General features: G+C 46.0%; 1 protein-coding gene across 6 annotated transcripts in view; it reads left to right on the plus strand.

The window, feature by feature from the left end:
• The window catches only part of LOC141167232 (uncharacterized), a 632749-nt gene that overhangs the window by 300901 nt on the left and 305326 nt on the right, over nucleotides 1-26522 (plus strand). For all 6 annotated transcript variants that reach the window (XM_073654689.1, XM_073654734.1, XM_073654964.1 and 3 more), the window contains one exon: nucleotides 4421-4484. In XM_073654689.1, the coding sequence (XP_073510790.1) occupies nucleotides 4421-4484 (64 nt within the window). The remainder of the gene's footprint in view (nucleotides 1-4420; nucleotides 4485-26522) is intronic.

Here is a 26522-nt window from a genome sequence, read left to right on the forward strand (position 1 = left end):
TCTTACTAAAACGGTCTACGACCACCCAGATGACAGTAAAACCCTCAGACACAGGAAGAGCAATAATAAAATCCATAGTGAGATGCGTTCAAGGTGCACTAGGAACCTCCAGAGGGCAAAGCAACCCCGCAGCAGGAGTATGTGAAGCCTTTGACCTAGCACACACAGTACACTGACGCACCCACTTGATGACTTCCTTCTGCCATCCAGGCCACCAAAAACTGCGACTGATCAGTCTCTTAGTCTCCGAAACTCCTGGATGACCTGCCAACCGAGACTCATGACACTCCACAAACAAATCTCTCCTAAAGGCTCTAGGCACGAACAAGCTCCCATGGGGAGTGTTAGATGGAGCATCATCTTGAGCATTCAGAATCCCATTCTCCAAATCGGAGTCCAATGCCGCCACCACAACTCCTTTCTGCAAAATGCTCTCCTCCTCCTCGGCACTGACCGTAGGAGAGAAGCTGCGAGATAAAGCATTGGCTTTAACGTTCTTAGTACCAGGGATATAGGTAACAGAAAAATGAAACCGAGAAAAAAAAAGTGCCCACCTAGCTTGACGGGCATTCAAGCGCTTGGCAGCATCCAGATAGATCAAATTCTTATGATCTGTGAAAACCTGAATAGGAAATCTAGCGCCTTCCAAAAAATGACGCCAGTGTTCAAACGCAAGTTTAATAGCCAGCAACTCCCGATTTCCAACATCATAATTCAGTTCGGTTTCCGAAAATTTTTTCGAAAAGAAGGCACAAGGTTGTTCTCCACCCTTGGTCTCCTGAGACAAAACTGCTCCGACCCCCACTGACGAAGCATTGACCTTGACCAAAAAAGGCTTGGTCTCATCAGTATGTATAAGGATAGGGGCAGAACTGAACCTCTCTTTGAGATACTTAAATGCTTCAATGGCTTCAGTAGTCCACTGGGTCGTATTCGCACCTTTCCTGGTGAGATCGGTTAGAGGTTTAACAATTACAGAAAAATTCTTAATGAATTTCCTGTAATAATTGGCAAAACCCCAAAACCTCTGTATAGATTTCAAACCAATAGGCCTAGGCCATTCCTGCACAGCCTGAACCTTCACAGGGTCCATCTCAAAGCCCTTGCTGGAGACAATGTAGCCCAAAAAACTAATTTTCTGCACAGCGAACTCACATTTCTCCAGCTTAGCAAAGAGTGAATTATCACTCAATAACTGCAAAACTTCACGTACACTCTGCCAATGGGACTCTAAATCTGTTGAATAAATCAAAATGTCATCCAAATACACAACCACATTCTTACCAATCAAAGGTCTCAGGATGTCATTAATAAGGCTCTAAAAAATGCAGGTGCATTGGTAAGACCGAAGGGCATCACCAGATTCTCAAAATGACCTACCGGAGTGTTAAAAGCAGTTTTCCATTCATCACCCTCCTTCACACGTAACAAATTGTATGCCCCCCGGAGATCAATTTTGGAGAACCACTTGGCCCCCACTAACTGGTTAAACAAGTCAGGAATTAATGGCAATGGGTAGGAATTGCGTACGGTAATCTTATTAATTTCACGAAAATCCAGACATGGACGTAAACCGCCGTCCTTTTTTTTAACAAAGAAGAATCCGACTGCCACAGGCGACTTAGAAGGTCTAATGTGCCCAGCAGCCAGGCTAGTCTCTATGTACTCCTCCAAGGCCTTTCTTTCAGGGATAGTCAGATTAAACAAGCGACTTTTGGAAAGAGTAGCACCTGGAACAAACTCAATGGCGCAATCATAATCCCTATGAGGAGGTAAAACTTGCGACTCCTCCTCTGAAAAAACCCTCCAAAAATTTTGAATAGGTACTGGTAATTCCCCTTTTTCCACAGCCGCAATGCGACCATTAAAACATTTATCATAGCACTTCGGACTCCAAGACTTAATCACATTAGTAGACCAGTCCAACAAAGGATTGTGCAGTTTTAACCAAGGCAATCCTAGAACAACTGGAGAGGGCAAATTATCCAAAACAACCAAGTCCAAAATTTCTTGGTGACCTCCATTGATAGTGAGAGGAAATGCAGCAGTCTTGTGAGTAATACATTTCAAAGGAGTGTTATCAATTGCAACCACAGAAATAGGAGATGACAAAGGTTTGGATTTCAATTTAAGTTTTTCCAAAAACCCTTTATCAATCACATTAAGTGTTGAACCACAATCCACAAATACCTGAAATTCAATCAAATCTCCCTGCAGAGTAGTACACCCAGAAAGGAACACTCCTGCAGAGCGTAAACAAGCTATACAGGCGTAACTGACCTTTTTTTTTTCTTTACTTAAACGACGCTCACAATACTTAATCAAATGATCAGCTTTACCACAATAAAGACACAAACCTTCGGCAAATCTCCGATCTCTTTCTTGAGAGCGGAGTGACATCGCCCCAACCTCCATTGGTTCTCCGCTGTCAGAGCAGATTTTCTGGAAACTAGGACCTGAAGTTACAGGAGTTTTTACATCATTGACCCTGGACCTTATTCTCCTGTCCACACGAACAGCTAACTGCATAGCTTCCTGCAGAGTCTCAGGTGTAGGGAATGCAATTACCAAATCCTTAACCCTTTCACTCAGACCAGCAAGAAATAAACTTTTCAGCGCCGAATCATTCCACTTAACTTCTGAAACCCACCTTCTAAAGTGTGTGCAATAATTTTCAACATCATCAGACCCCTGATTCAAACGTCTAAGTTCTGATTCAGCAGATGAGATTTGATCAGGATCGTCATATAATAGCCCCATAGCAGAAAAAAATTCTTCAACAGAACTTAAACACGGATCATTAGGCTGGAGAGAAAAGGCCCACCCCTGTGGTTCATTGCGCAAAAGTGACATAATAAAACCAATGCGCTGTGATTCATTCCCAGAGGATCTTGGTCTCAAACGAAAATATAACAAATAAGAATTTTTAAAGGAAAAAAAATCTTGCTGTTTACCATAAAAAACATCAGGCAGTCCTACCTTCGGTTCCACAAAATGCGCTCCAGGACAGCTACTCGCATGCTGCTGAAGCTCGGCCACCTCCAGAGACCATCCCTGCAGGCGTTGAGCCAACTCCTAGATGGAGACCTTACTGATCCCCGAATTTCTTTCCTTTTAGTTTTTTTTTTGGGCTGGACTTACTGTTATGATCTGCATCATAAACTAAGGAAAGAATGGGAAAAGCTGTCCCTACAGTAAGACTAAGCTGAATCCCTACGATGTAGCGGGCAGCCTGTGCCTTGTGAACAGACCCGCCTTCGTCCTTGGCTAGTCTGAACGGAGACCTATAGAATAAAGGGAGGGGTCCCTAAAAGAACTAAGGACTGGGGCAAAAATGGGACACCTCCTAACAGAAGTTGTTGCAGAGCAAAAAGACAAACTGACAAAAAGTATTAGAGGTAGGCACCGAAGTACCTGGCTAGAGAGACAGGCAAAAAACACTGAAGTCCAGCAAAGCCAGAAGAGCGGAGCTAGAATATATAGGCAGCTGGTCACGTGACCGCAAAACACAAGATAGCAAAAACTAACAGGAGGGTTCTAACATTAACAGCAGCTCAGATTAGAGACCAGGTCAATGCCAGTGGAAATCTGTGCTTTGGTCTGATGAGTCCAAATTTGAGATCTTTGGTTCCAACCACAGTGTCTTTGTGCGAAGCAGAAAAGGTGAACGGATGGACTCTACATGCCTGGTTCCCACCGTGAAGCATGGAGGAGGAGGTGTGATGGTGTGGGGGTGCTTTGCTGGTGACACTGTTGGGGATTTATTCAAAATTGAAGGCATACTGAACCAGCATGGCTACCACAGCATCTTTCAGCGGCATGCTATTCCATCCGGTTTGCGTTTAGTTGGACCATCATTCATTTTTCAACAGGAAAATGACCCCAAACACACCTCCAGGCTGTGTAATGGATATTTGACCAAGAAGGAGAGTGATGGGGTGCTACACCAGATGACCTGGCCTCCACAGTCACCAGACCTGAACCCAATCGAGATGGTTTGGGGTGAGCTGGACTGCAGAGTGAAGGCAAAAGGGCCAACAAGTGCTAAGCATCTCTGGGAACTCCTTCAAGATTGTTGGAAGACCATTTCCGGTGACTACCTCTTGAAGCTCATCAAGAGAATGCCAAGAGTGTGCAAAGCAGTCATCAAAGCAAAAGGTGGCTACTTTGAAGAACCTAGAATATAAGACATATTTTCATTTGTTTCACACTTTTTTGTTAAGTATATAATTCCACGTGTGTTAATTCATAGTTTTGATGCCTTAAGTGTGAATGTACAATTTTCATAGTCAAGAAAATACAGAAAAATCTTTAAATGAGAAGGTGTGTCCAAACTTTGTCTGTACTGTATATTTGGATTCACATTTTGTGTGGGATGGGTGCAACAAAACAGCATTCATGTCATTGTATTTTTTTTCAGATGAAGTGTATGATGATGTTGATGTGGTCACTGAGGGAAGAAGGCCAGCAACTCTTGAACAAAGGTACTTTATTTTTAGTATTACCCAATGTTTGAAGTGAAAGTTCAAAAAAAAATTATATATATATAGTGACATACATACTGTATATGATATAGTTATTACAAACAGAGTGATCTATTTCAAATGTTGATTTCTCTTAATGTTGATGATTATGGCTTACAGCCAATGAAAACACAAAAGTCATTATCTCAGTAAATTAAAATAATTAACAAAAAACACCTGCAAAGTCTTCCTAAAGCGTTTAGAAAGGTCTCTTAGTCTGTTTCAGTAGGTTCCACAATCATGGGGAAGACTGCTGACTTGAGAGATGGCCAGAAGGCAGTCATTGACACACTCCACAAGGTCCCAGAATTCCAATTTTCATTTGGAAATCAAGGTCCCTGAGTCTGGAGGAAGAGCGGAGAGGCACACAATCTAAGCTGTTTGAGGTCTAGTATGAAGTTTCCACAATCAGTGATGGTTTGGGGAGCCATATTATCTGCTGGTGTAGGTCCACTGTGTTTTATCAAGACCAAAGTCAGCGCAGCAGTCTACCAGGAAATTTTAGAGCACTTCATGCTTCCCTCTGCCAACAAGCTTTTTGGAGATGGAAATTTCATTCTCCAGCAGGACTTGGCACCTTTCCACAATGCCAAAAGTACCAATACCTGTTTTAAAAACAACAGTATCACTGTGCTTGATTGGTCAGCAAACTCACCTGACCTTAACCCCACAGAGAAACTATGGGGTATTGTCAAGAGAAAGATGAGAGACACCAGACATGCAGACGAGCTGAAGGCTGCTATGAAAGCAACCTGGGCTTCCATAGCACCTCAGCAGTGCCACAGGCTGATCGCCTCCATGCCACGCCGCATTGATGCAGTAATTGATGCAAAAGGAGCCCCGACCAAGTATTGAGTGCATTTACTGAACACACATTTCAGTAGGCCAACATTTCGGATTTTAAAAACATTTTTCAAGCTGTTGTTATAAAGTATTCTAATTTACTGAGATAATGACTTTTGTATTTTCATTGGCTGTAAGCCATAATCATCAACATTAACAGAAATAAACACTTGAAATAGATCACACTGTTTGTAATGACTCTATATAATATATGAGTTTCACTGTTTGTATTGAAGAACTGAAATAAATTAATAATGAATGTTTGATGATATATTCTAATTTAGTGAGATGCACCTGTAGATCTCTTTTAAATGTAGACAGACGCAGACTAATGAAATTCAAAAAACTCTGGCGCCAATTTACTTTTTCTTATTTACATTCATTGGAATAGAAAGCTTATTAGTTACTGCCACTTTAAACAGACACAAGTTGTTTTAGAGGCCTTATGGATGAGATTAATAAATCCAATATCACTAGACACTTGACAGCATCTCCTGTGTTAGGTAAATTAATTTGGGAAAAGCTGACAGTTTCTGGAAGAGCAAAGCTTTTACTGTTAACTACCTTGTTAGCAAATAGGTGCCACATCCATTGTGAAGATAATTGCCCTGAAGACAGAAAGGTCATCACTAGCTCATATCTGAGAAATCATATGACAATAAAAATGCAATATTTCCATGTCATATTAATAATAATCTGATATCTCTCCCATCCAATATATCTGTGATCGGGATATATAATTGTTTTTGTGCGTTTAAGCGCTAGAGTTTTCAACCTTGGGAAACCACAGAAATCTAATGTTAACCCGATATATAGATATATCATAGTCAAGTTTTATGTGTCTAGGATATAGATAAAAAATATGCTCAAAAATATGTCCGTCATATTATTCCACTAAAATGGTTCCTATAGGAAAATATGATTTAATTCTAATTTATGTCTTTGCTATCATGTTCAGTGCATACAATAAGCCACCCTCCTCTCATCTGACTAGGCATGAAACCCTTCATAATATCTGTTTTAAAAACCTCATAGTCAGACTCAGAAGAATGTCCTAATTTCTGCAGTACTCTCCTCTGCAAAAAATCCCTCATTGATCTAATCTGTAAAGGCGTTCTTTATTTACCCCATTTTGTTTTATTCTGTTTTTGTGTATGTTCTTTTATTATTTCATCATTTTGTAACTTTTTAAGCACTGTACTGTTTTTATATATTAAATCGAAAATGTAATGAGTTTGTTCCTTGCTTCTCTAAATGTATCAACAACCTTGAAGAGGAAACAAATAGCCTGGTTTTGTTACCCTCTGTATGTCCGAGTGCAAGAAGAGTGCCTATCAGATGCTTGTGAAAGCTGAGTGGCGTGTATCCTGATGTGTTACCCACAGCAGGCGTCATGCTTGCCTATCAAAAGGAAGAATGGTTGCAGCAATAAGTGTGGTGTGAATGTGTGAACTGGCTGTTGGCTGAGTTTAGCTCATTGTTCACCTATTGTGATAGGTAAGTGGACAAGTGAGTGTAAGAAGTGGAGTTTCCCTTTACAGTCACATCTGAGTCATGTGTGCAGTAAGTGGGCAGTGTTCTTGACAAACATGGTTAATACTTTCAGATTTGGCACAGAATATGGGTTGTTTTAGTATACACAAGGTGGTATAATTGATTGATATGACAGAACTGAGTAAATTAAGCATTGAACAATTGTGTGAACCTCTAGTTCAAATTTCTGTTCACTTAATATGGGCAACTTAATAGAACTCAATTAGGGGCCTCTCATACAACTAGATCAGATCTCTTGCTTTGTACTGAGGAGGGGAATACTCTGAAACACAAATTGAGATTTTGGCTTGGGTTTTACAATAAGTTATATTTCAAGAATCGTTAAAGGGTCAATATTTATTAACTTTTAGGATTGTTACTTCCAATAGGTGGCACTAGAGTTCAAGTTCTCTTCTTCTCTGAAGAGACAATTTTCATATTTAATTTCCCAGAGGAGCATTGCATGTCCTCTAAATCTCCTTATGTAGTGGGCCACTGGGGAGGTGCCAGATGTTGCAGAAGGGCCAGTTGAAGTGTGTAGTCTCACTGGCAGCAGATAATGGTGTCAAGGTAGCTGTAGCGGGTTGCGGGACCCCTCAACGCTTCCCTCAGCCAGACACACAGGTGAACTTGTAAACATAACAATTTTACTGATTGAGGTAACAGGTTACAGTATCTCTAACAGGCAAAGTTCACAGTATATTGTGCATATGGAAGTAATGGTTCTCTCCTCATGAGACAAGCATTGTTATTGTCCATGGCGGCTGGAGCAGAGTTCTCTTCACTTGTTAGTACAGCAAATGCTATGCCCAGTCCAGAAATATTAAACTGATGGAGGGAAAACTTTTCTCTGAGAGAATAATGTGACACGCCCCCTGGGCCGTGGGGTACCCGGTGCCGGGCCGGTACATGCTGGGGGGGGGGATATCACGGTGGCTGGCCCGGTCCGTGGCCCAGGGCGGTCAACAAAAAGGGGAATGATATTTGTAAGGGGTTTGTAGTTTTAGGAAGTGTTCGTGATGCCACCTGTGGAATGCGGCTAAAGGGAGCCACCGCTGCGGAGCAGTCCTCTGAAGCTGATGTTATTGCAGCAGGGATGGTGTGGCTCTCCACAGGAAGAGCTAGCTCCAGGGCAGTGTAGATATAGTTGGTTGCGCTGGGTGTTGTAGTGCAGGGGGAAAGATGGCGCAGCTTAAATAAGGGACGGAGGCAGTGCGGTGCAGTCATCCGAGTCTTTACTCACAATTGTTAAGTTCCTCAGGTTGCACTGTCCAGCTTACAGCCTCCCACGTCGCACTGCGTTCACCAGACCGGGGGTTCAGCTCTTCCTCAGGTAGGTTAGGAGCACCTGACGGAACCCCGCTTTCTTGTGTTCCTCTCTAGACCGACTTCACGCTGGGTCTTCTCCCTCCTGCCCTGCGCTTCCCCACTCTCAGTCCCGCTCGGGTGCTCTGAAGTCCCTCCTGTCTAACTGGAGTTCCCGGACCGACCTGCTTGACCCTCACGGAGATTAGAATGAGGCTTTGGCAACTGAACTATAAAAGCCAGAAGCTGGAGTAACACGGCTGGTCCAGGGGCCGGTCCCCTTCTTGCAGCCTGATCCCTCTGTCTTTAGACAGATTCGGGGCGTACGGGTGCCGTCCTGCACTCGCCGTACCCCCTGGGATCCCTTCTATGGATCGGAGCCTTCCTCCTCTGCTCCCCTCCTGGGCCTCTAGCAATAGGCCCTACTTGTGGAGCAGAGCTCCTAAGAGACTCTGCTCCCAGACTGTCTTCAGTCTCTCCTCTCACTGACTGCTCTCCCCTGCCCCCCTAAGATGGCTTCCATTTTATACCTACTGTCAAAGTGCTCCCCTAAGCTGCTTCCTCCACCCACACCCACTACTGGTTCCCCCTACCTTTGGGTTCCCCCCACTCCAGCCAGGGACAGGGCTCAGCAGGAAACACATTGCATCTTGCCCTTCCAGCCGGCTTGGGGCAGTGTAGTGTTTGATGCAGGTGTTGGGGTTCCGGGCAGCACTCCCTCCTTACCTGAGAGAAGGAGTCACCACACCTCTGGGTGAGGTGCAGTACCTCTGTGGCGACTGAACCCTCAGGGGCGCCACACTCCCCCCTGGTAAAACAGCACGTCCGCGGGCTGGAACAGAGTAAAACGGGGTATATTACAGACATACAAATTTTTAGATGCTTCACATACAAGATCATAAAACATAACATTTCTTCCCTTTATGGGAGGCACTTTTTCTTGAACGTTACAGGTTATCATAACATCATAAACACTTTTTAATAACATTCTGTAACAGGGTGTCCTTTTTCCTTTTAAAACAGGTGCAAAAATAGCAACATGAGGGACCCGTCCGCAAACCCTCAACGTAGGCCCTGGGCGTGGCTGCAGAGCATAGGTGACCCTGGTGCTGGACCACGACTTCCACTACGCCAAACGGGTTTTTCTTCTGAGGTCACTTGATTGCACTTATAAAACCAATAGAGAGCACTTTAAGAAGTGCAGAACTATATACAAAATCAGTTTTTGGCTGTTCACAGTCCTCAGCCTGAAGTCTGTATACCCTGACGGGTAATTATGCACACAATAAGAAAAACATTCTTAACTCCTATATCCTTACGGGTGACTATATACACAATGTTCAGTCCCATTTACTAGGCTTAGTAATGGGATCCCCACCTGGGGTACTTTTGTTTTTTGCTGGACTGGCTGGGTCATCAGCCATGTCCTGCGGGGGTGTGTCCTTGATTACACGGTACACCTGGAGGGCATACCACCCACGTTCCCCATGGTGCCGAGTGTAAGTGAGACGGTCACCGGGGTACAGCTTCCGGTCGGGATGGCCCTGTCCTAGCTCGGGCTCAACATCCCGCCGGTTCACAAAAATGTCTCTGTCGAACTGGGGAAGCCACTTTGCTCCGGGGATGTACGGCAGGGCCATGGGTATCAACGGAGTCACGACCCCTGCTGGTGGGGCGGCCGTTCCGGCCTGTGCAGCGCCGGGCGCAAGTTGAGCATCAGGAGCGTTAACCGGTGCTCCGGAATTTTGCTGGTCATCGGCCATAGTTGCGCCCCCCCTAGTAAACCGTAGCCTACCTCCTTTACTTGGATCGGGTAGGCCGCAGCTCCGCAGGCGACGGTCTCCTTCCAGGACCTTGCGTCTCCCTCGCGGCTGACGTCAGAGCGTGCGCTTGACAACAGTCTCCTTCTAGGACCTGACGCTTCCTGGTTCAGCATCAAGGCGCGAGGCATGGCCTGGGCTTCGCGTGCTTCCAGCGGTTACGCCTCTCCGATTCCCACGGTTACGCCCCTCTTCTTCCCGCGCGGCGACAGGAAAATGGCGGATAATGGCGGGAAACCTCGGGAATGGCGGGAAATCTTCACCACGGTATGCGACACAGTTCTTTAAGGTGCACAGTACCAGGTGGCAACGGGCACGGAATCCTGTTAATTGCAACGGGCACGAAATCCTGTTTGTGACGACAGAGATGAAGCGCCCCCTGGGCCGTGGGGTACCCAGTGCCGGGCTGGTAGATGCTGGGGAAATATCACGGTGGCTGGCCCGGTCCGTGGCCCAGAGCGGTCAACAAAAAGGGGAATGATATTTGTAAGGGGTTTGTAGTTTTAGGAAGTGTTCGTGACGCCACCTGTGGAATGCGGCTAAAGGGAGCCGCCGCTGCGGAGCAGTCCTCTGAAGCTGATGTTACTGCAGCAGGGATGGTGTGGCTCTCCACAGGAAGAGCTAGCTCCAGGGCAGTGTAGATATACAGTACAGACCAAAAGTTTGGACACACCTTCTCATTTAAAGATTTTTCTGTATTTTCATGACTATGAAAATTGTACATTCACACTGAAGGCATCAAAACTATGAATTAACACATGTGGAATTATATACTTAACAATAAAGTGTGAAACAACTGAAAATGTCTTATATTCTAGGTTCTTCAAAGTAGCCACCTTTTGCTTTGATGACTGCTTTGCACACTCTTGGCATTCTCTTGATGAGCTTCAAGAGGTAGTCACCGGAAATGGTTTTCACTTCACAGGTGTGCCCTGTCAGGTTTAATAAGTGGGATTTCTTGCCTTATAAATGGGGTTGGGACCATCAGATGTGTTGTGCAGAAGTCTGGTGGATACACAGCTGATAGTCCTACCGAATCGACTGTTATAATTTGTATTATGGCAAGAAAAAAGGAGCTAAGTAAAGTAAAAAAAAAAGGGGCCATCATTACTTTAAGAAATGAAGGTCAGTCAGTCCGAAAAATTGGGAAAACTTTGAAAGTGTCCCCAAGTGCAGTTGCAAAAACCATCAAGCACTACAAAGAAACTGGCTCACATGAGGACCGCCCCAGGAAAGGAAGACCAAGAGTCACCTCTGCTTCTGAGGATAAGTTTATCTGAGTCACCAGCCTCAGAAATTGCAGGTTAACAGCAGCTCAGATTAGAGACCAGGTCAATGCCACACAGAGTTCTAGCAGCAGACACATCTCTTCAACAACTGTTGTGTTCCTCTCTAGACCGACTTCACGCTGGGTTTTCTCCCTCCTGCCCTGCGCTTCCCCACTCTCAGTCCCGCTCAGGTGCTCTGAAGTCTCTCCTGTCTAACTGGAGTTCCCGGACCTGCTTGACCCTCACAGAGATTAGAATGAGGCTTTGGCAACTGAACTATAAAAGCCAGAAGCCTCCGGTTTTTCCAGCCGAGACCTGGAGTAACACGGCTGGTCCAGGGGCCGGTCCCCTTCTTGCGGCCTGATCCCTCTGTCTTTAGACAGATTCTGGGCGTACGGGTGCCATCCTGCACTCGCCATACCCCCTGGGATCCCTTCTATGGATCGGAGCCTTCCTCCTCTGCTCCCCTCCTGGGCCTCTAGCACTAGGCCCTACTTGTGGAGCAGAGCTCCTAAGAGACTCTGCTCCTAGACTGTCTTCAGTCTCTCCTCTCACTGACTGCTCTCCCCTGCCCCCCTAAGATGGCTTCCCTTTTATACCTACTGTCAAAGTGCTCCCCTAAACTGCTTCCTCCACCCACACCCACTACTGGTTCCCCCTACCTTTGGGTTCCCCCCACTCCAGCCAGGGACAGGGCTCAGTAGGAAACACATTGCATCTTGCCCTTCCAGCCGGCCTGGGGCAATGTAGTGTTGGATGCAGGTGTTGGGGTTCTGGGCAGCACTCCCTCCTTACCTGAGAGAAGGAGATGCCACACCTCTGGGTGAGGTGCAGTACCTCTGTGGCGACTGAACCCTCAGGGGCGCCACAAATGTCTCTACTCAATCTTCCTGAGGCAGCAGGAACCGCCCACAACTGGTTTATACCAGCGTTCAGTCAGAGTGAGAGCCCTGAGCTGGGAGACTGCTCCCAGCCATTGCTATGGCCACCACTTGTTGTGAGGAGAATAATCATTACTTCATATACACACATTGGCCAGCAGATGGCAGGAAAGTACAATTTACAACACAAGGAAGTAGAATTTACAATGCAATGTATTATATCTCCTAATTCAGTGCACAAAATGGAGCAAATCTACTACCACACTACAACTGTCTCATTTAGCCGTAATAGAACGGGTACCGGGATGCCACATACTCTCCCTCTTAAGAAAAGCCGTCCTCCGCATACAGTTGGAGGGTGAAGCCTTGTACAAATGAGAAAATTAGGGATACAGAGGAGAAAGTGCTATACACAAGTGCATGGCAAAATGGAATAATTACTAGTAAAACCAACGTAGGATGAGAACAAGAGAAATATTCAGAAACATTGTTGGGAATAGAGTCTCTATGCATTTGATGTAAATATCCATACCTAGGAAAAATGCAATAGTAAATAAACATGAGCGTAAACAACATTCTTAGTAATAACTTAGTAAATGGGGTTAATGAGGTTTAAGATTTCTTGGCTTTGTGAGCAAGGCACAGTCCTTGAACTGTTATATTAACTAGAAAATGAACACATATTAATCTGGTAAATCTGCGTATATAAATGCCAAGAGGGCATATCAATCAAGAAGGATATATGGTGAAGTATCTAGTCCCTGTACCGAGCAGGTAGGATACCTTTGGTATTCCGCTTAGAGCAGCTCAAAGGTACTATCCATTGGCTGGAGCTTAGTTCAGGTTCTGTGGTTACTTCAGGTGGAAGAAAGGGATTCTCTGTTGAGGTAGGAATGAACTGATGAGGAAGCGCAAATTGTGGAGCGAAGATAAGTTCAGCGAGGCTCGGCAGCCTTTCTGATGAATCTGGAGGATTCTGTGTTCCAATCAAAGTTGACTTGAGTAGTGGTGACTCTCTCAGGAGTTCTTCCTTGAGACACAGTTTTAGGCGGTTTCTGTGTACCGTCTGGGGTTTCCAACCAATTTTGGGTGTCTCGTACACTTCAGACGATGGAAAGGGTATAGCAGTTATTGTGTACGGTTCAACTTCCCAAAGTGGATCCAATTTTCCAGTCCGATGGTTGTTTCGGAGCCAGATTTGGTCACCAATTTGTAGGGGTTTGGCATGAGTATGTTGATTATAGTCTTCTTGCTGTCTTCTTCGTGCTTCCTCCATGCGAGAATCAACAATTTCCTTGGCTTCCGCCATGCGTCTCTGGTGTTCAATCACCCAGTCCGTTTGTGGAAAAGGATTAATGGTGTCAGGTACTTGTACACCTAAAGCCAAGTCTGAAGGCAACTGGCCTTGTCGGCAGAACATCAGATGAAATGGAGTATGACCATTTGAGCAATGGGTGGTGCTATTGTAGATGTGGACAAGATCTTTCAGAATTTCAGGCCACTCAGTTCCCTTGGTAGCAACAGCAGTGCGCAGCATACCGATGATGACTTGGTTCACTCTTTCACATAATCCATTACCTTGTGGATGATAAGCAGTGGTACGCAGTTTCTTGCAATCTCTGTACTTGCACAGCTCGTGGAAAAGTTGAGATTCAAAGGCAGGTCCGCGATCAGTGAAGATGTGGTCTGGACACCCATAGTGTTGGATGAACTTGGTATAGAAGACTTCAACTGCAGTTTTGGCAGTAAGATCTTTGACAGGAGCAATAGCGGCAAACTATATGTAATGGTCCACCATTGTGAGAGCATACAGTACAGACAAAAAGTTTGGACACACCTTCTCATTTAAAGATTTTTTTGTATTTTCAGGACTATGAAAATTGTACATTCACACTGAAGGCATCAAAACTATGAATTAACACATGTGGAATTATATACTTAACAAAAAAGTGTGAAACAACTGAAAATATGTCTTATATTCTAGGTTCTTCAAAGTAGCCACCTTTTGCTTTGATGACTGCTTTGCACACTCTTGGCATTCTCTTGATGAGCTTCAAGAGGTAGTCACTGGAAATGGTCTTCCAACAATCTTGAAGGAGTTCCCAGAGATGCTTAGCACTTGTTGGCCCTTTTGCCTTCACTCTGCTGTCCAGCTCACCCCAAACCATTTCGATTGGGTTCAGGTCTGGTGACTGTGGAGGTCAGGTCATCAGGCGTAGCACCTCATCACTCTCCTTCTTGGTCAAATAGCCCTTTCACAGCCTGGAGGTGTGTTTGGAGTCATTGTCCTGTTGAGAAATAAATGATGGTCCAACTAAACGCAAACCGGATGGAATAGCATGCCGCTGAAAGATGCTGTGGTAGCCATGCTGGTTCAGTATGCCTTCAATTTTGAATAAATCCCCAACAGTGTCACCAGCAAAGCACCCCCACACCATCACACCTCCTCCTCCATGCTTCACGGTGGGAACCAGGCATGTAGAGTCCATCCGTTCACCTTTTCTGCGTCGCACAAAGACACGGTGGTTGGAACCAAAGATCTCAAATTTGGACTCATCAGACCAAAGCACAGATTTCCACTGGTCTAATGTCCATTCCTTGTGTTCTTTAGCCCAAACAAGTCTCTTCTGCTTGTTGCCTGTCCTTAGCAGTGGTTTCCTAGCAGCTATTTTACCATGAAGGCCTGCTGCACAAAGTCTCCTCTTAACAGTTGTTGAAGAGATGTGTCTGCTGCTAGAACTCTGTGTGGCATTGACCTGGTCTCTAATCTGAGCTGCTGTTAACCTGCGATTTCTGAGGCTGGTGACTCGGATAAACTTATCCTCAGAAGCAGAGGTGACTCTTGGTCTTCCTTTCCTGGGGCGGTCCTCATGTGAGCCAGTTTCTTTGTAATGCTTGATGGTTTTTGCAACTGCACTTGGGGACACTTTCAAAGTTTTCCCAATTTTTCAGACTGACTGACCTTCATTTCTTAAAGTAATGATAGCCACTCGTTTTTCTTTACTTAGCTGCTTTTTTCTTGCCATAATACAAATTCTAACAGTCTATTCAGTAGGACTATCAGCTGTGTATCCACCTGACTTCTGCACAACACAACTGATGGTCCCAACCCCATTTATAAGGCAAGAAGTCCCACTTATTAAACCTGACAGGGCACACCTGTGAAGTGAAAACCATTTCCGGTGACTACCTCTTGAAGCTCATCAAGAGAATGCCAAGAGTGTGCAAAGCAGTCATCAAAGCAAAAGGTGGCTACTTTGTAGAACCTCGAATATAAGACATATTTTCAGTTGTTTCACACTTTTTTATTAATTATATAATTCCACATGTGTTAATTCATAGTTTTGATGCCTTCAGTGTGAATGTACAATTTTCATAGTCATGAAAATGCAGAAAAATCTTTAAATGAGAAGGTGTGTCCAAACTTTTGGTCTGTACTGTATATATAGCCAGAGTGAGTTGGGCCCAATTTCCCATGATCAAGAGCAACAATTTCTTTTGTGATGTTACATGCGGGATATTCTCAGCACCACCTTTCAATGTCTCCTCTCATACCGACCCAGTAGAACCTTCGGCGGATGGTAGCTTCAGTTTTCTGGACACCGAAATGGCCAGAACGATCATGATAGGCTTCAAGAATGACCCGTGAATCTCTCCAGGGAATGAGTATTTGGTGAAGCCTGTCACTTGAGACAGGGTCCAAAGTGTTCTCATTATGAGCCCTCTCTGGGCAAATAAGCGTTTTCTCTGTCTCCAGAGGCGGGTACGTTCCACATCAGGATGAGCTTGTTGTAGCCAGGTTGGAACTCTTCCAGTAGTAAGGAAGTCATGGAGTTCTCCCAGGACTCTGCTCTTTTCTTGTAATTTCTTCCACAGGGAAGGTTCTTGAAGAGGTTCAGCAGATGGCTTGGAATGAGATTCTCCCTTTTCAGCAGAGGCAGTGATGGCACTCTGTTGGGCAAACCTTGAGTAGAAAGGAGGCATTTTTACCTCTTCCCAGATGTCATTTCGGGATGGTTCTTCTCCAGCAGGCAGCTGGGACAACTCATTGGCATTGACATTTGATTTGCCACTGCGGTATTTGACTGTGAATTTGTAGTTCGCTAGGCGTGAAGCCCACCATTGTTCCATGGCTCCTAACTGGGCAGTATCCAGGTGCGCTAGCGGATTATTGTCTGTGTAGACAGTAAAGGGCGTGGCAGCCAGGTAATCCTTGAATTTTTCTGTAACAGCCCAGACAAGTGCAAGCAGTTCAAGCTTGAACGAACTGTAGTTCCTGTCATTCTTCTCAGTTCCTCTGAGGCTGCGGCTGGCGTAAGCTATCACACGCTCCTTGTTGTCCTGGACTTGGGACAAAACAGCACCTAGCCCTTGGAGGCTAGCATCTGTATACAAAAGGAATGGCTGAGTGTAATCAGGATAGGCCAGGATAGGTGGCTGGGTAAGGAGGTCTTTCAGTGTTTGGAATGTTTGTTCTTGACTATTTGTCCAGTCTACTGGAAGCCTTAGATTGTAGTTTTCCTTGGGAAATGCTCGTACCAACTCAGGAAGTGGTTCAGACACTTGAGCAAAGTGAGGAATAAAGCGGCGATAGTAGCCTGCAAATCCCAAAAAGCTTCGGACTTTTTTGACAGTAGTGGGTGTTCTTCAGTTTTGAACTGCAGCAATTTTTTTCAGGGTCAGGTTGTACCCCTTCCGCGCTTACCACATGTCCAAGGTAATTGACTCGTGGTTTAAGCAAGTGGCATTTGGAGGGCTTGATTTTGAGGCCATGCTGGCTTAGTACCTTGAAGACTTCAGACAGATGATGAATGTGGTCTTCATATGTCCGGGAATAGACAATGACATCATCAAGGTAAAGGAGGACACTCTGGAAATTTTCGTGGCCAAGACATCTCTCCATTAGCCGTTGGAACGTAGCAGGGGCATTGCAAAGCCCAAAAGGCATAAAGTTAAATTCAAAAAGCCCAATTGGTGTGGTAAAAGCAGTCTTCTCTCTGTCTTCTGGCACCATGGGAACTTGCCAGGACCTGACGAAGGAGGCCGTGACCTCAGAAACGCGTCGTATAAGCGCTGGACTTTTTTTCCTCAGTGGAATCCCAAAGCTGTTGTGACATCACACAGATACTAAGTGCTCACATCCTTGATTATCAGCTGTCCTGCAGGTGTGACCGGCTGGCACACCTATCAGGCTGTCTGCAGTTCTTCTCACTCATGATCTTCATCCCTGTATACACCTAGTGCAACGGTTGCATGTACCTGAAAGCCCGAGTCTCTGAGAGTCTCTGCAGCTCTCTATCTCTGGCGTTAATACGCTGTTTGAACCCATTTTATGCAACACTCACGGCTTGTTCTACAGACTCCGGCACTTGTCCATCACTTCTAGGTGCAGTTGTGACTTCTTCAAAAGAAGCTGCACGAGTATATAAGACAGGTAGGAATCACTCTTTTGTTATTTTATGAGTGGTTTGCAGAGCATCTCTTTTCTTTTTATCATGGGTTGACCTTTACTAGCTATAATGTTCATCCAGACATCTGGAGGGTTTAAGTCACTAAAGTTCCAATGTTCAAGATATGCCTGCTTCTGCAAAGTAGTTACCTGTGAGCCGGTGTCGATGAGAGCTTGCAGAGGGACACCGTTTATCAGGACAGTTATGTGCGGGCAGGGCGAGATGAAGCGAGGCACCCACCTGGATGCTCCTTCTGGACCTTTTCTTCTTTCTCCCGAGGGGCGGTCCTCAGCCTCGGGGGTGGCCCGTTTAACTGATAGCACTGGGACTCAGTGTGTCCATATCTGTGGCAGTGCTGACAGAAAGGTCTTTTGCGGCGAGCAGCTTTTCCTGGAGGTAGACTTCTGGGTGGAGGCTCAGGATAGAGAGTTCTGTCCTGGGCTTGCTCCCTAAAGCGCGAAGGTGAAATAATCAGATTTCTGATCTGCTGAGAGACTTGTTCAAGTCCTCTGGCAATGTCATCTACACGGGCCTCAAGGGATGCCTTGGAGTCCACAGCAGGAGTCTGCGCAGCTTGTGTTGCTTGCATGGTAACTGGCAATGTCATCTGGAAAGATGGAGGGGCAGCAGGTATAGACCCAGCTGGAGGAGCAAAGGGGACATAGTTTCCCTGTATATATTTTGCAAAGGTGAAGCTGGGATGTTGTGCAGCAAGTATGCGGAGTTGGCTCTGAGAGAGTTCAGAACCCGTCCCCTCTATGAAGCGGTCCATCAAGATTTTGTCAGAGTCCACACTTTCATGGGGGTTAACCTGTAAAACAGCAGAGAAAGTCTCTTGGAGCGATAGAGCATAGTCCCGTAGGGTCTCACCTGGCTGTTGTCGTCTTGCAAAGAATCTCATCTTGACTAGTGATGAGCGACCGTGCTCGGTACTCGCCCGAGCATCTCACTGCTCGAGATGCTCGGCGCTCTGCAAGTATTTCCTGGTTGCTCGGGTCCCCTCCCTGCATGTTTGGTGCTCTTTAGAGAATGAACCAATGAACATGCAGGAATTGCCTGCCACACACTGTAATGTCGTAGCCATGTTGGTTGTGGCATTACAGTGATTGGCTGGCGGCACAGTGTCATCAGGTCTATATAAAACCTGGTGCCGCCATGCTCGTCACAGTCTACCCTGGAAACAGATAGTGTAGGGGGAGATGCTTCTGAGCTATGGAGAGATTTGCTTGTTTATTAGTTAGTGTAGGTATACCACAACATCTATATATATCCATCTGAAATAACAGTCCTTCTGAGGACTAATCCAGCTGCATATTTTCAGTCACTGACCCAACCTGGCAAGGTGACATGCAGAGCGAGGGCAGCAGCACACAGGGGGAGGGAGGCGTAGCACCAAAACAGGCAAGAACAAGCAGTGTGGTGTCCACAGACAGAAAGCGGGCAACCGTTCCTCGTAACATCAACACGACGGAAGTTGCCAGTACAACTGTTAGGTGTTCCCGAGTCTGGTTGTTTTTTAAAGACTCTGCCAATAACTCCAAAAAGGCCATTTGCACCACCTGCCAGGCCAGCATCAGCAGGGGTAGCAAAACTAGCAGCCTGACCACCACCAGCATGATCAGGCACATGGCAGCAAAGCACCCGACTAAGTGGACCGAACCCCAGGGTCCAGAAATGGTGTCTGCGAGAGACACCACTGCTTGTTCCGCTGTTGTGCATGCACGCCAATCCCCTGTCCATGGCGCATGCCAAGATGCCTCCCGTCCTGCACCTGTCGTTGAAAACTCTCAACTAGCATCATCAGCAAGCACGTCCACATCCTTGTCCCAGCGCAGCATTCAGTTATCCCTACCTCAGTCCTTGAAACGCAAGCGCAAATACGCAGCTAACGATCCACAGGCCACACTACTAAATTCACACATTTTGCAAATTCTTGCGCTCGAAATGTTGCCTTTTAGGCTCGTGGAGTCTGAAGCTTTCTGCAACCTGATGGCGGCGGCCGTCCCTCGGTACTCGGTCCCCAGCTGCCACTATTTCTCCCGGTGTGCCGTCCCCGCATTACACAAGCACATGTCCCACAACATTAGCTGTGCCCTCAACAACGCAGTTACTGGGAAAGTCCACCTAACCACGAACACGTGAACAAGTGTTTGTGGGCAGGGACGGTACAGTTCGCTGGCGGCACACTGGGTTAACATAGTGGAAGCCAGGATCCAGCTGGACCTTGGGACCGAACACGTCCTCCCGACGCTGAGGATTGCGGGCCCTGGGTCAATCAGAGTTGCCCCCACATTCTACAGCTCCTGCACCTCCTCCTCCTCTTTAGCATCCATCTCCGAATGACCACATCAGTCGCAAGGTGGAAGCACTGCAGCACTGCTTCGGCCGAGCGGCAACAGGCTGTGCTGAAGCTAATATGCTTAGGTGACAAACCACATAACGCTGAAGAGTTGTGGACAGCTCTGAAAGAGCAGGCAGGTCTGTGGCTGACACCACTGAACCTACAGCCAGACATGGTCGTGTGTGACAATGGCCGGAACCTGGTGGTGGTCTGTGGCGAGGCGAGCTCACACACTTGTACCATGCCTGGCCCATGTGCTTAACCTCGTGGTTCAGCGGTTTCTCAAAACCTATCCGGATCTGTCGGATCTGCTTGTCAAAGTACGCCGCCTGTGTGCTCACTTTAGAAAGTCAGCTACAGCTTCCGCCGCTCTTGCCGTGTTTCAGCAGCATTTGCAGCTTCCGGCTCACCGACTGGTGTTTGATGTCCCTATTGTGTGATGACGCATTGGAACTCTACATTGCAGATGTTGGGAAGGATTTGTGAGCAGAAGAGGGCAGTTGTTGACTACCTGCACCAAAAAGGCCATTGGTATTCAGGTCAGACTCCACACATAGAACCTCAGGAGTGGACATGGATGTCAGATATCTGTACCATCCTGCAAAACTTTGAGGACTCCACCAATATGGTGAGCGGCGATGACATAATAATTAGCATCACCATCCCGCTTCTTGTCTTCTGAAACGCTCTCAATTAATGAGGATGCATTGCAGGCAGAGCATGATGAGATGAAGCAAGGAACCATACAGGGTGATTACACACAGCCCAGACTCATCTCATCCCAACGTGGATTGGGTGACAATGAGGAGGAGGAAGAACAGGAGCTAATTTCCTGCGCTATAGTTGGTACCACCTGCACAACTGCCATACTGTCTGTTCAGTGTGGTTGGCCTGAGGACAGGGAGGAGGAGGATGAGGAGGAGAGCATGGTCAGTCGTTCTCTTGGTGAGTTGTTGAGGACACGCAAGTCTTGCCTCTTTGCAGTCTGGCACACATGGCTGAGTTTATGTTACGCTGCTTTTCCCGTGACCCTCGTGTTGTCCAAATTTTGGGTGACAGTCATTACTGGTTGGTGATGCTTCTAGACCCACACTACAGAGAGAACTTTAAGTCTCTTATTCTTTTGCAGGACAGGCCTAACAAAATGGGGCAGTACGAGAAGGCGCTTGTTGAGGAATTAGTGAAAAAATTCCCATCTGAAAACGCTGGCGGCAGAGGTCACAGTTTGTTGGACAACCAAGGAGTACAGGCGAGAGAACCACAAATGCAATCCAGCAGAAGCAGGGGAACACTGTCAAAGTTCTGGCACAGTTCTCTCAGACCCTCTGTAACATCCCTGGCGGCGTGTTTGCATAGTTCACCACCTCCCACCATGCAAGACCGCAATCTTACCCATCAGTCCAGCCTGCAAACCTTGCTCCAGTTCATGCTGTGTGCATGTCTCTTGTCTGATTGCTTAGGGCGGTGGCCCGGTTACTTCCTGATTCTTATAGCTGCTGTGGGCGCACTCCTAATGCGTCCCCAGCCTATTGCTGTGAGTCACTGGATATTTAAACCCCCTCCACCCAGAAAGAGGTGCCTGAGCAACACTAACTTTCAGTGTGCTCCTCGCATCTGAGTTGCCAGGTCTTGTCCTGTATCTTGTTTGTTTCTGCCACCCTGGGGGCTGTATACCCAGGCCTGTTATCTTTGACTTCTAGTCTATTTCCGCCACCTTGGGGGCTGTATACCCAGGCTCGTTCCAGTATCTCGTTGGTGTCAGTTCTTGTCTGAACTGTCTCCTAGCCTGTTACCTGTTTGTCTCTATGTCCGTACCTTCCCTTTTCCTGCAGTGTCTGAACGTGCACCATACTCCAACTCGTTGTCTCTGTACTTCTGTTTGTGAGTTTTGTGTCCATTCGCTACTTCATTGTAAGTACCTTGTGTGTATCTGGTTCTGCTTGTCCCTTTTCCTTTCCTCCGTATCTACCTCCTGCGTTCTAGCCATCTTCCTGTATTTTCCAGTCTGTTGCATGTGAACAGAGCCCTGTCCTCCCTGCCTGCACCTTCAACCCTGTTCTACTCTGCTTGCTCACCGCTCCGGCGGTTTCACTCTGCTCTGCCTTGTCCACCGCACCTGCGGTTTCATTCTGCTCTGCTTGCTCACCGCTCTGGCGGTTTCGCTCTGCTCTGCCTTGTCCACCGCACCTGCGGTTTCGCTCTGCTCTGCTTGCTCACCGCACCTGCGGTTTTGCTCTCCTCTGCCTTGTCCACCGCTCCGGCGGTTCCTCTCTGCTCTGCCTTGTCCACCGCTCCGGCGGTTTCGCTCTGCTCTGCCTTGTCCACCGCACCTGTGGTTTCGCTCTGCTCTGCTTGCTCACCACACCGGCAGTTTCGCTCTGCTCTGCCTTGTCCACAGCTCTGGCGGTTCCGCTCTGCTCTGCCTTGTCCTCCGCTCCGGCGGCTTCTCTTTACTCTGCTTGTCTACCGCATCTGCGGCTCTGTTCCTGTCTCCCAGTCTGTACTGGACCCTATCCAGCCTGCGCTCCAACCTGCTAGTACCTCCCTATCTGCACTCCAGCCGTGCTTGCCAGTATCTCCCTATCTGCACTCCAGCCGTGCTTGCCAGTATCTCCCTATCTGCACTCCAGCCGTGCTTGCCAGTATCTCCCTGTCTGCACTCTAGCCGTGCTTCCCAGTACCCACCTGTCTGCATACCAGCCGTGCTTGCCAGTACCCACCTGTCTGCATACCAGCCGTGCTTGCCAGTACCCACCTGTCTGCATACCAGCCGTGCTTGCCAGTACCCACCTGTCTGCATACCAGCCGTGCTTGCCAGTACCCACCTGTCTGCATACCAGCCGTGCTTGCCAGTACCCACCTGTCTGCGTACCAGCCGTGCCTGCCAATACCCACCTGTCTGTATGCCAGTCTAACCTGCCTGTTCCTGCATTCCCCGGTGTGGGTCAACAGCTGTGACCGGGGTATGACCTGGAGTAGCACCTGTTCCCTCTGCTCGGTTCCTCCTTGGTTCACGGAGTCGACTGAGCCGCCTTGCGACCTTGGTCGGATCGGGTTGATACTTAGTTCATAGAATCATAGAATCATAGAATCATAGAATGGTAGAGTTGGAAGGGACCTCCTGGGTCATCTGGTCCAACCCCCTGCTCAAAGCAGGATTCACTAAATCATCTCAGACAGATGTCTGTCCAGCCTCTGTTTGAAGACGTCCATTGAAGGGGAACTCACCACCTCTCGTGGCAGCCTGTTCCACTCATTAATCACCCTAACTGTCAAAAAGTTTTTTCTAATATCTAATCTGTGTCTCCTCCCATTTAGTTTCATCCCATTGCTTCTAGTCTTTCCTTGTGCAAATGAGAATAAAGATGATCCTTCTACAATGTGACAGCCCTTGACATATTTGTAGACAGCTATTAAGTCTCCTCTCAGTCTTCTTTTTTGCAAGCTAAACATTCCCAAATCCTGCAACTGTTCCTCATAGGACATGGTTTGCAGACCAGTCACCATTCTGGTCGCTCTTCTCTGAACTTGCTCCAGTTTGTCTATGTCTTTTTTAAAATGTGGGGCCCAAAACTGTACACAGTATTCCAGATGAGGTCTGACCAAAGAGGAGTAAAGACCAATAATGACTTCACGTGATCTAGACTGTATGCTTCTGTTAATACATCCCAGAATTGTATTTGCCTTTTTTGCTGCTGCATCACACTGTTGACTCATGTTCAGTCTATGATCTATTAGTATACCTAAATCTTTTTCACATGTACTGTTGCTTAGCTCTATTCCTCCCATTCTGTATATGCTTTTTTCATTTTTATTGCCCAGATGTAGTACTTTGCATTTTTCCCTGTTAAAAACCATTCTGTTGGTTGCTGCCCACTGCTCCAGTTTACTTAGGTCTTTTTGAATCCTCTCTCTCTCTTCTCTAGTATTAGCTATCCCTCCTAGCTTTGTGTCATCAGCAAATTTAATCAGTTTACCCTCAATTCCTTCATCTAAATCATTGATAAAGATGTTGAACAATACAGGTCCCAGGACGGAGCCCTGTGGTACCCCACTTGAGACATTCATCCAGCTGGATGTGAAGCCATTTACAATCACCCTTTGAGTCCGATCACTAAGCCAGTTATGAATCCACCTAACAGTTGCCTGGTCCATTGCATACTTGGTCATTTTTTCAATAAGGATGGTGTGAGATACTTTGTCAAATGCTTTGCTGAAGTCAAGATATACTATATCTACAGCATTTCCCTGATCCACCCAGTCAGTGATTCTGTCATAGAAGGAAATTAAGTTAGTCTGACATGACTTGTTAGTTATAAACCCATGCTGACTCTGGTTAATCACTTCATTCTTATCCAGGTACTTACATACATGTTGTTTAATAATTTGTTCAAAGATCTTTCCTGGTATAGAAGTCAGACTCACCGGCCTATAGTTCCCTGGGTCCACCTTCTTCCCCTTTTTGAAGATAGGAACAACATTTGCTCTTCTCCAGTCTTCTGGGACTTCTCCTGTTCTCCAAGAATTTTCAAAGATTATGGAGAGTGGTTCTAAAATTTCTTCTACGATCTCCTTCAGTACTCTGGGGTGTAATTCATCTGGACCTGGAGACTTGAACTCATTTATGTTAGCTAAATATTCCCTCACAATCTTTCTGTTTACAGATAACTTGGATTCTTCTATTCCTTTAAAAGGACAGTGAAGATCAGTTGATGTTACATTTTCTTTCTGAGAGAAAACAGATGCAAAATAGGAATTAAAAAGTTTGGCCTTCTCAACATCCTCTCTTACCATTTCTCCATTTTCATCCTGTAAAAATCCTATAGCATCTTTGACTTTTCTTTTACTTTTGACATACCCCCAAAATCCTTTTTTATTGTTTTTGACATCTCTTGCAAGCCTTAATTCATTGTCAGCTTTAGCTAACCTGATACATGCCCTGCAGGATCTGCAGACTGCATTATAATCTTCTTTAGATATGCCTCCCTCTTTCCATTTAATAAACATTTCTTTCTTTCTTTTTAGCATGTGTTTAAGTTCTGTGTTCATCCATCCTGGTTTCCTTAAATGCTTCCCATTCTTCCTACTTTTCGGGATTGTTAACGATTGTGCTTTGAGAATCTCATTTTTAAAAATTTCCCATCCTTCCTGGACATTTTTGTCCTTAAGGACATCCAGCCATTGGATCCCTCCTATTCTCTTTCTGAGTCTCTTAAAATCTGCCTTTCTAAAATCTAACCTTGAAGTTTGAGTCTTCACATGTCTTCCTCCTCTAGTTATCCAAAATTCTATAATAGCATGATCGCTGCCTCCTAGGGTCCCAGCCACTTTTACCTCCTCAACCATTTCCTCCTTGTTTATAAGGATTAGATCCAAAGTAGCAGATCCCCTTGTTTTCTCCCCTACCTTTTGGAAGATAAAGTTGTCAGCAAGAGAGGATAAGAATTTGCTTGACCTGTTAGTTTTACTTGAGAGAGATTCCCAACAAATGTCTGGATAGTTGAAATCTCCCATGACCACTACGTCATATTTTTTTGAGAACTTGGTCATTTGATACATAAAGAGTTCATCCATATCTTCAGCTTGCCCAGGTGGCCTGTAGTAAATGCCTACAATGGTGTCCTTTCCGTTGTTCTCTCCTTGTATTCTTACCCAAACAGTTTCCACAGAACTCCCAGTCTCTGAAGCTTCAATCTCTGTGCAGATATTCGCTTTTCTAACATACAATGCGACACCTCCTCCTCGTTTATCAAGTCTGTTTCTTGCAAATAAGTTGTATCCTTTTAGCCTTTTATTCCAATCATGTGTATCGTCCCACCAAGTTTCAGTGATTCCAATGACATCATATTTCTTTTCCTGCGTTAGTAGTTCTAATTCTCCTTGTTTGTTGCCCATGCTTTGTGCATTTGTATAAAAACATTTTAGTTTGTGATTGGTTTCTCTTCCTCCCATATTTTTATTATTTAGATTGTTTTGTCTTTGTTCTTCCTTTCCACTTCCAGTAGCAGAGATCTCAATAGTATTTGTCAGCTGTATGGCTTTTTCTGGCCTTTTGCTTCCCTTCCCACATTGTTCTAGTTTAAAGCTCTCCTGATGAGTGTAGCAAGGCGACTTCCAAATACATGTTTTCCAGTCTTCGTAAGGTGCACCCCATCTCTAGCAAGTAGTCCATCGTATAGGTAATTCATTCCGTGATCCAGAAATCCAAATCCTTGTTGACGGCACCATCGACGTAGCCAGTTGTTCACCTGTAGAATCTTATTCCACCTCATTGTTCCATGGCCATCCACTGGGAGGATGGATGAGAAGACCACCTGCGCTCCCAATTCTTTCACTTTCTTGCCCAAGTCTTCAAAGTCACTGCAGATGGTTTCCAGGTCCTTTCTTGCGGTGTCATTTGTCCCCACATGTATTAGCAGGAATGGGTAGTGATCTGTAGGTCTGAAGAGTCTTGATATCCTGTCAGACACATCTTTAATTTTTGCTCCTGGAAGACAGCACATTTCTCTTGAGGTTATGTCTGGTCTGCAGATAGCGGCCTCTGTTCCTCTTAACAGG

The sequence above is a fragment of the Phyllobates terribilis genome, unplaced genomic scaffold, assembly GCF_046119375.1.
Source record: "Phyllobates terribilis strain yellow unplaced genomic scaffold, ASM4611937v1 Scaffold_1__5_contigs__length_1240528914, whole genome shotgun sequence".
In the NCBI taxonomy this organism is placed as follows: domain Eukaryota; kingdom Metazoa; phylum Chordata; class Amphibia; order Anura; family Dendrobatidae; genus Phyllobates; species Phyllobates terribilis.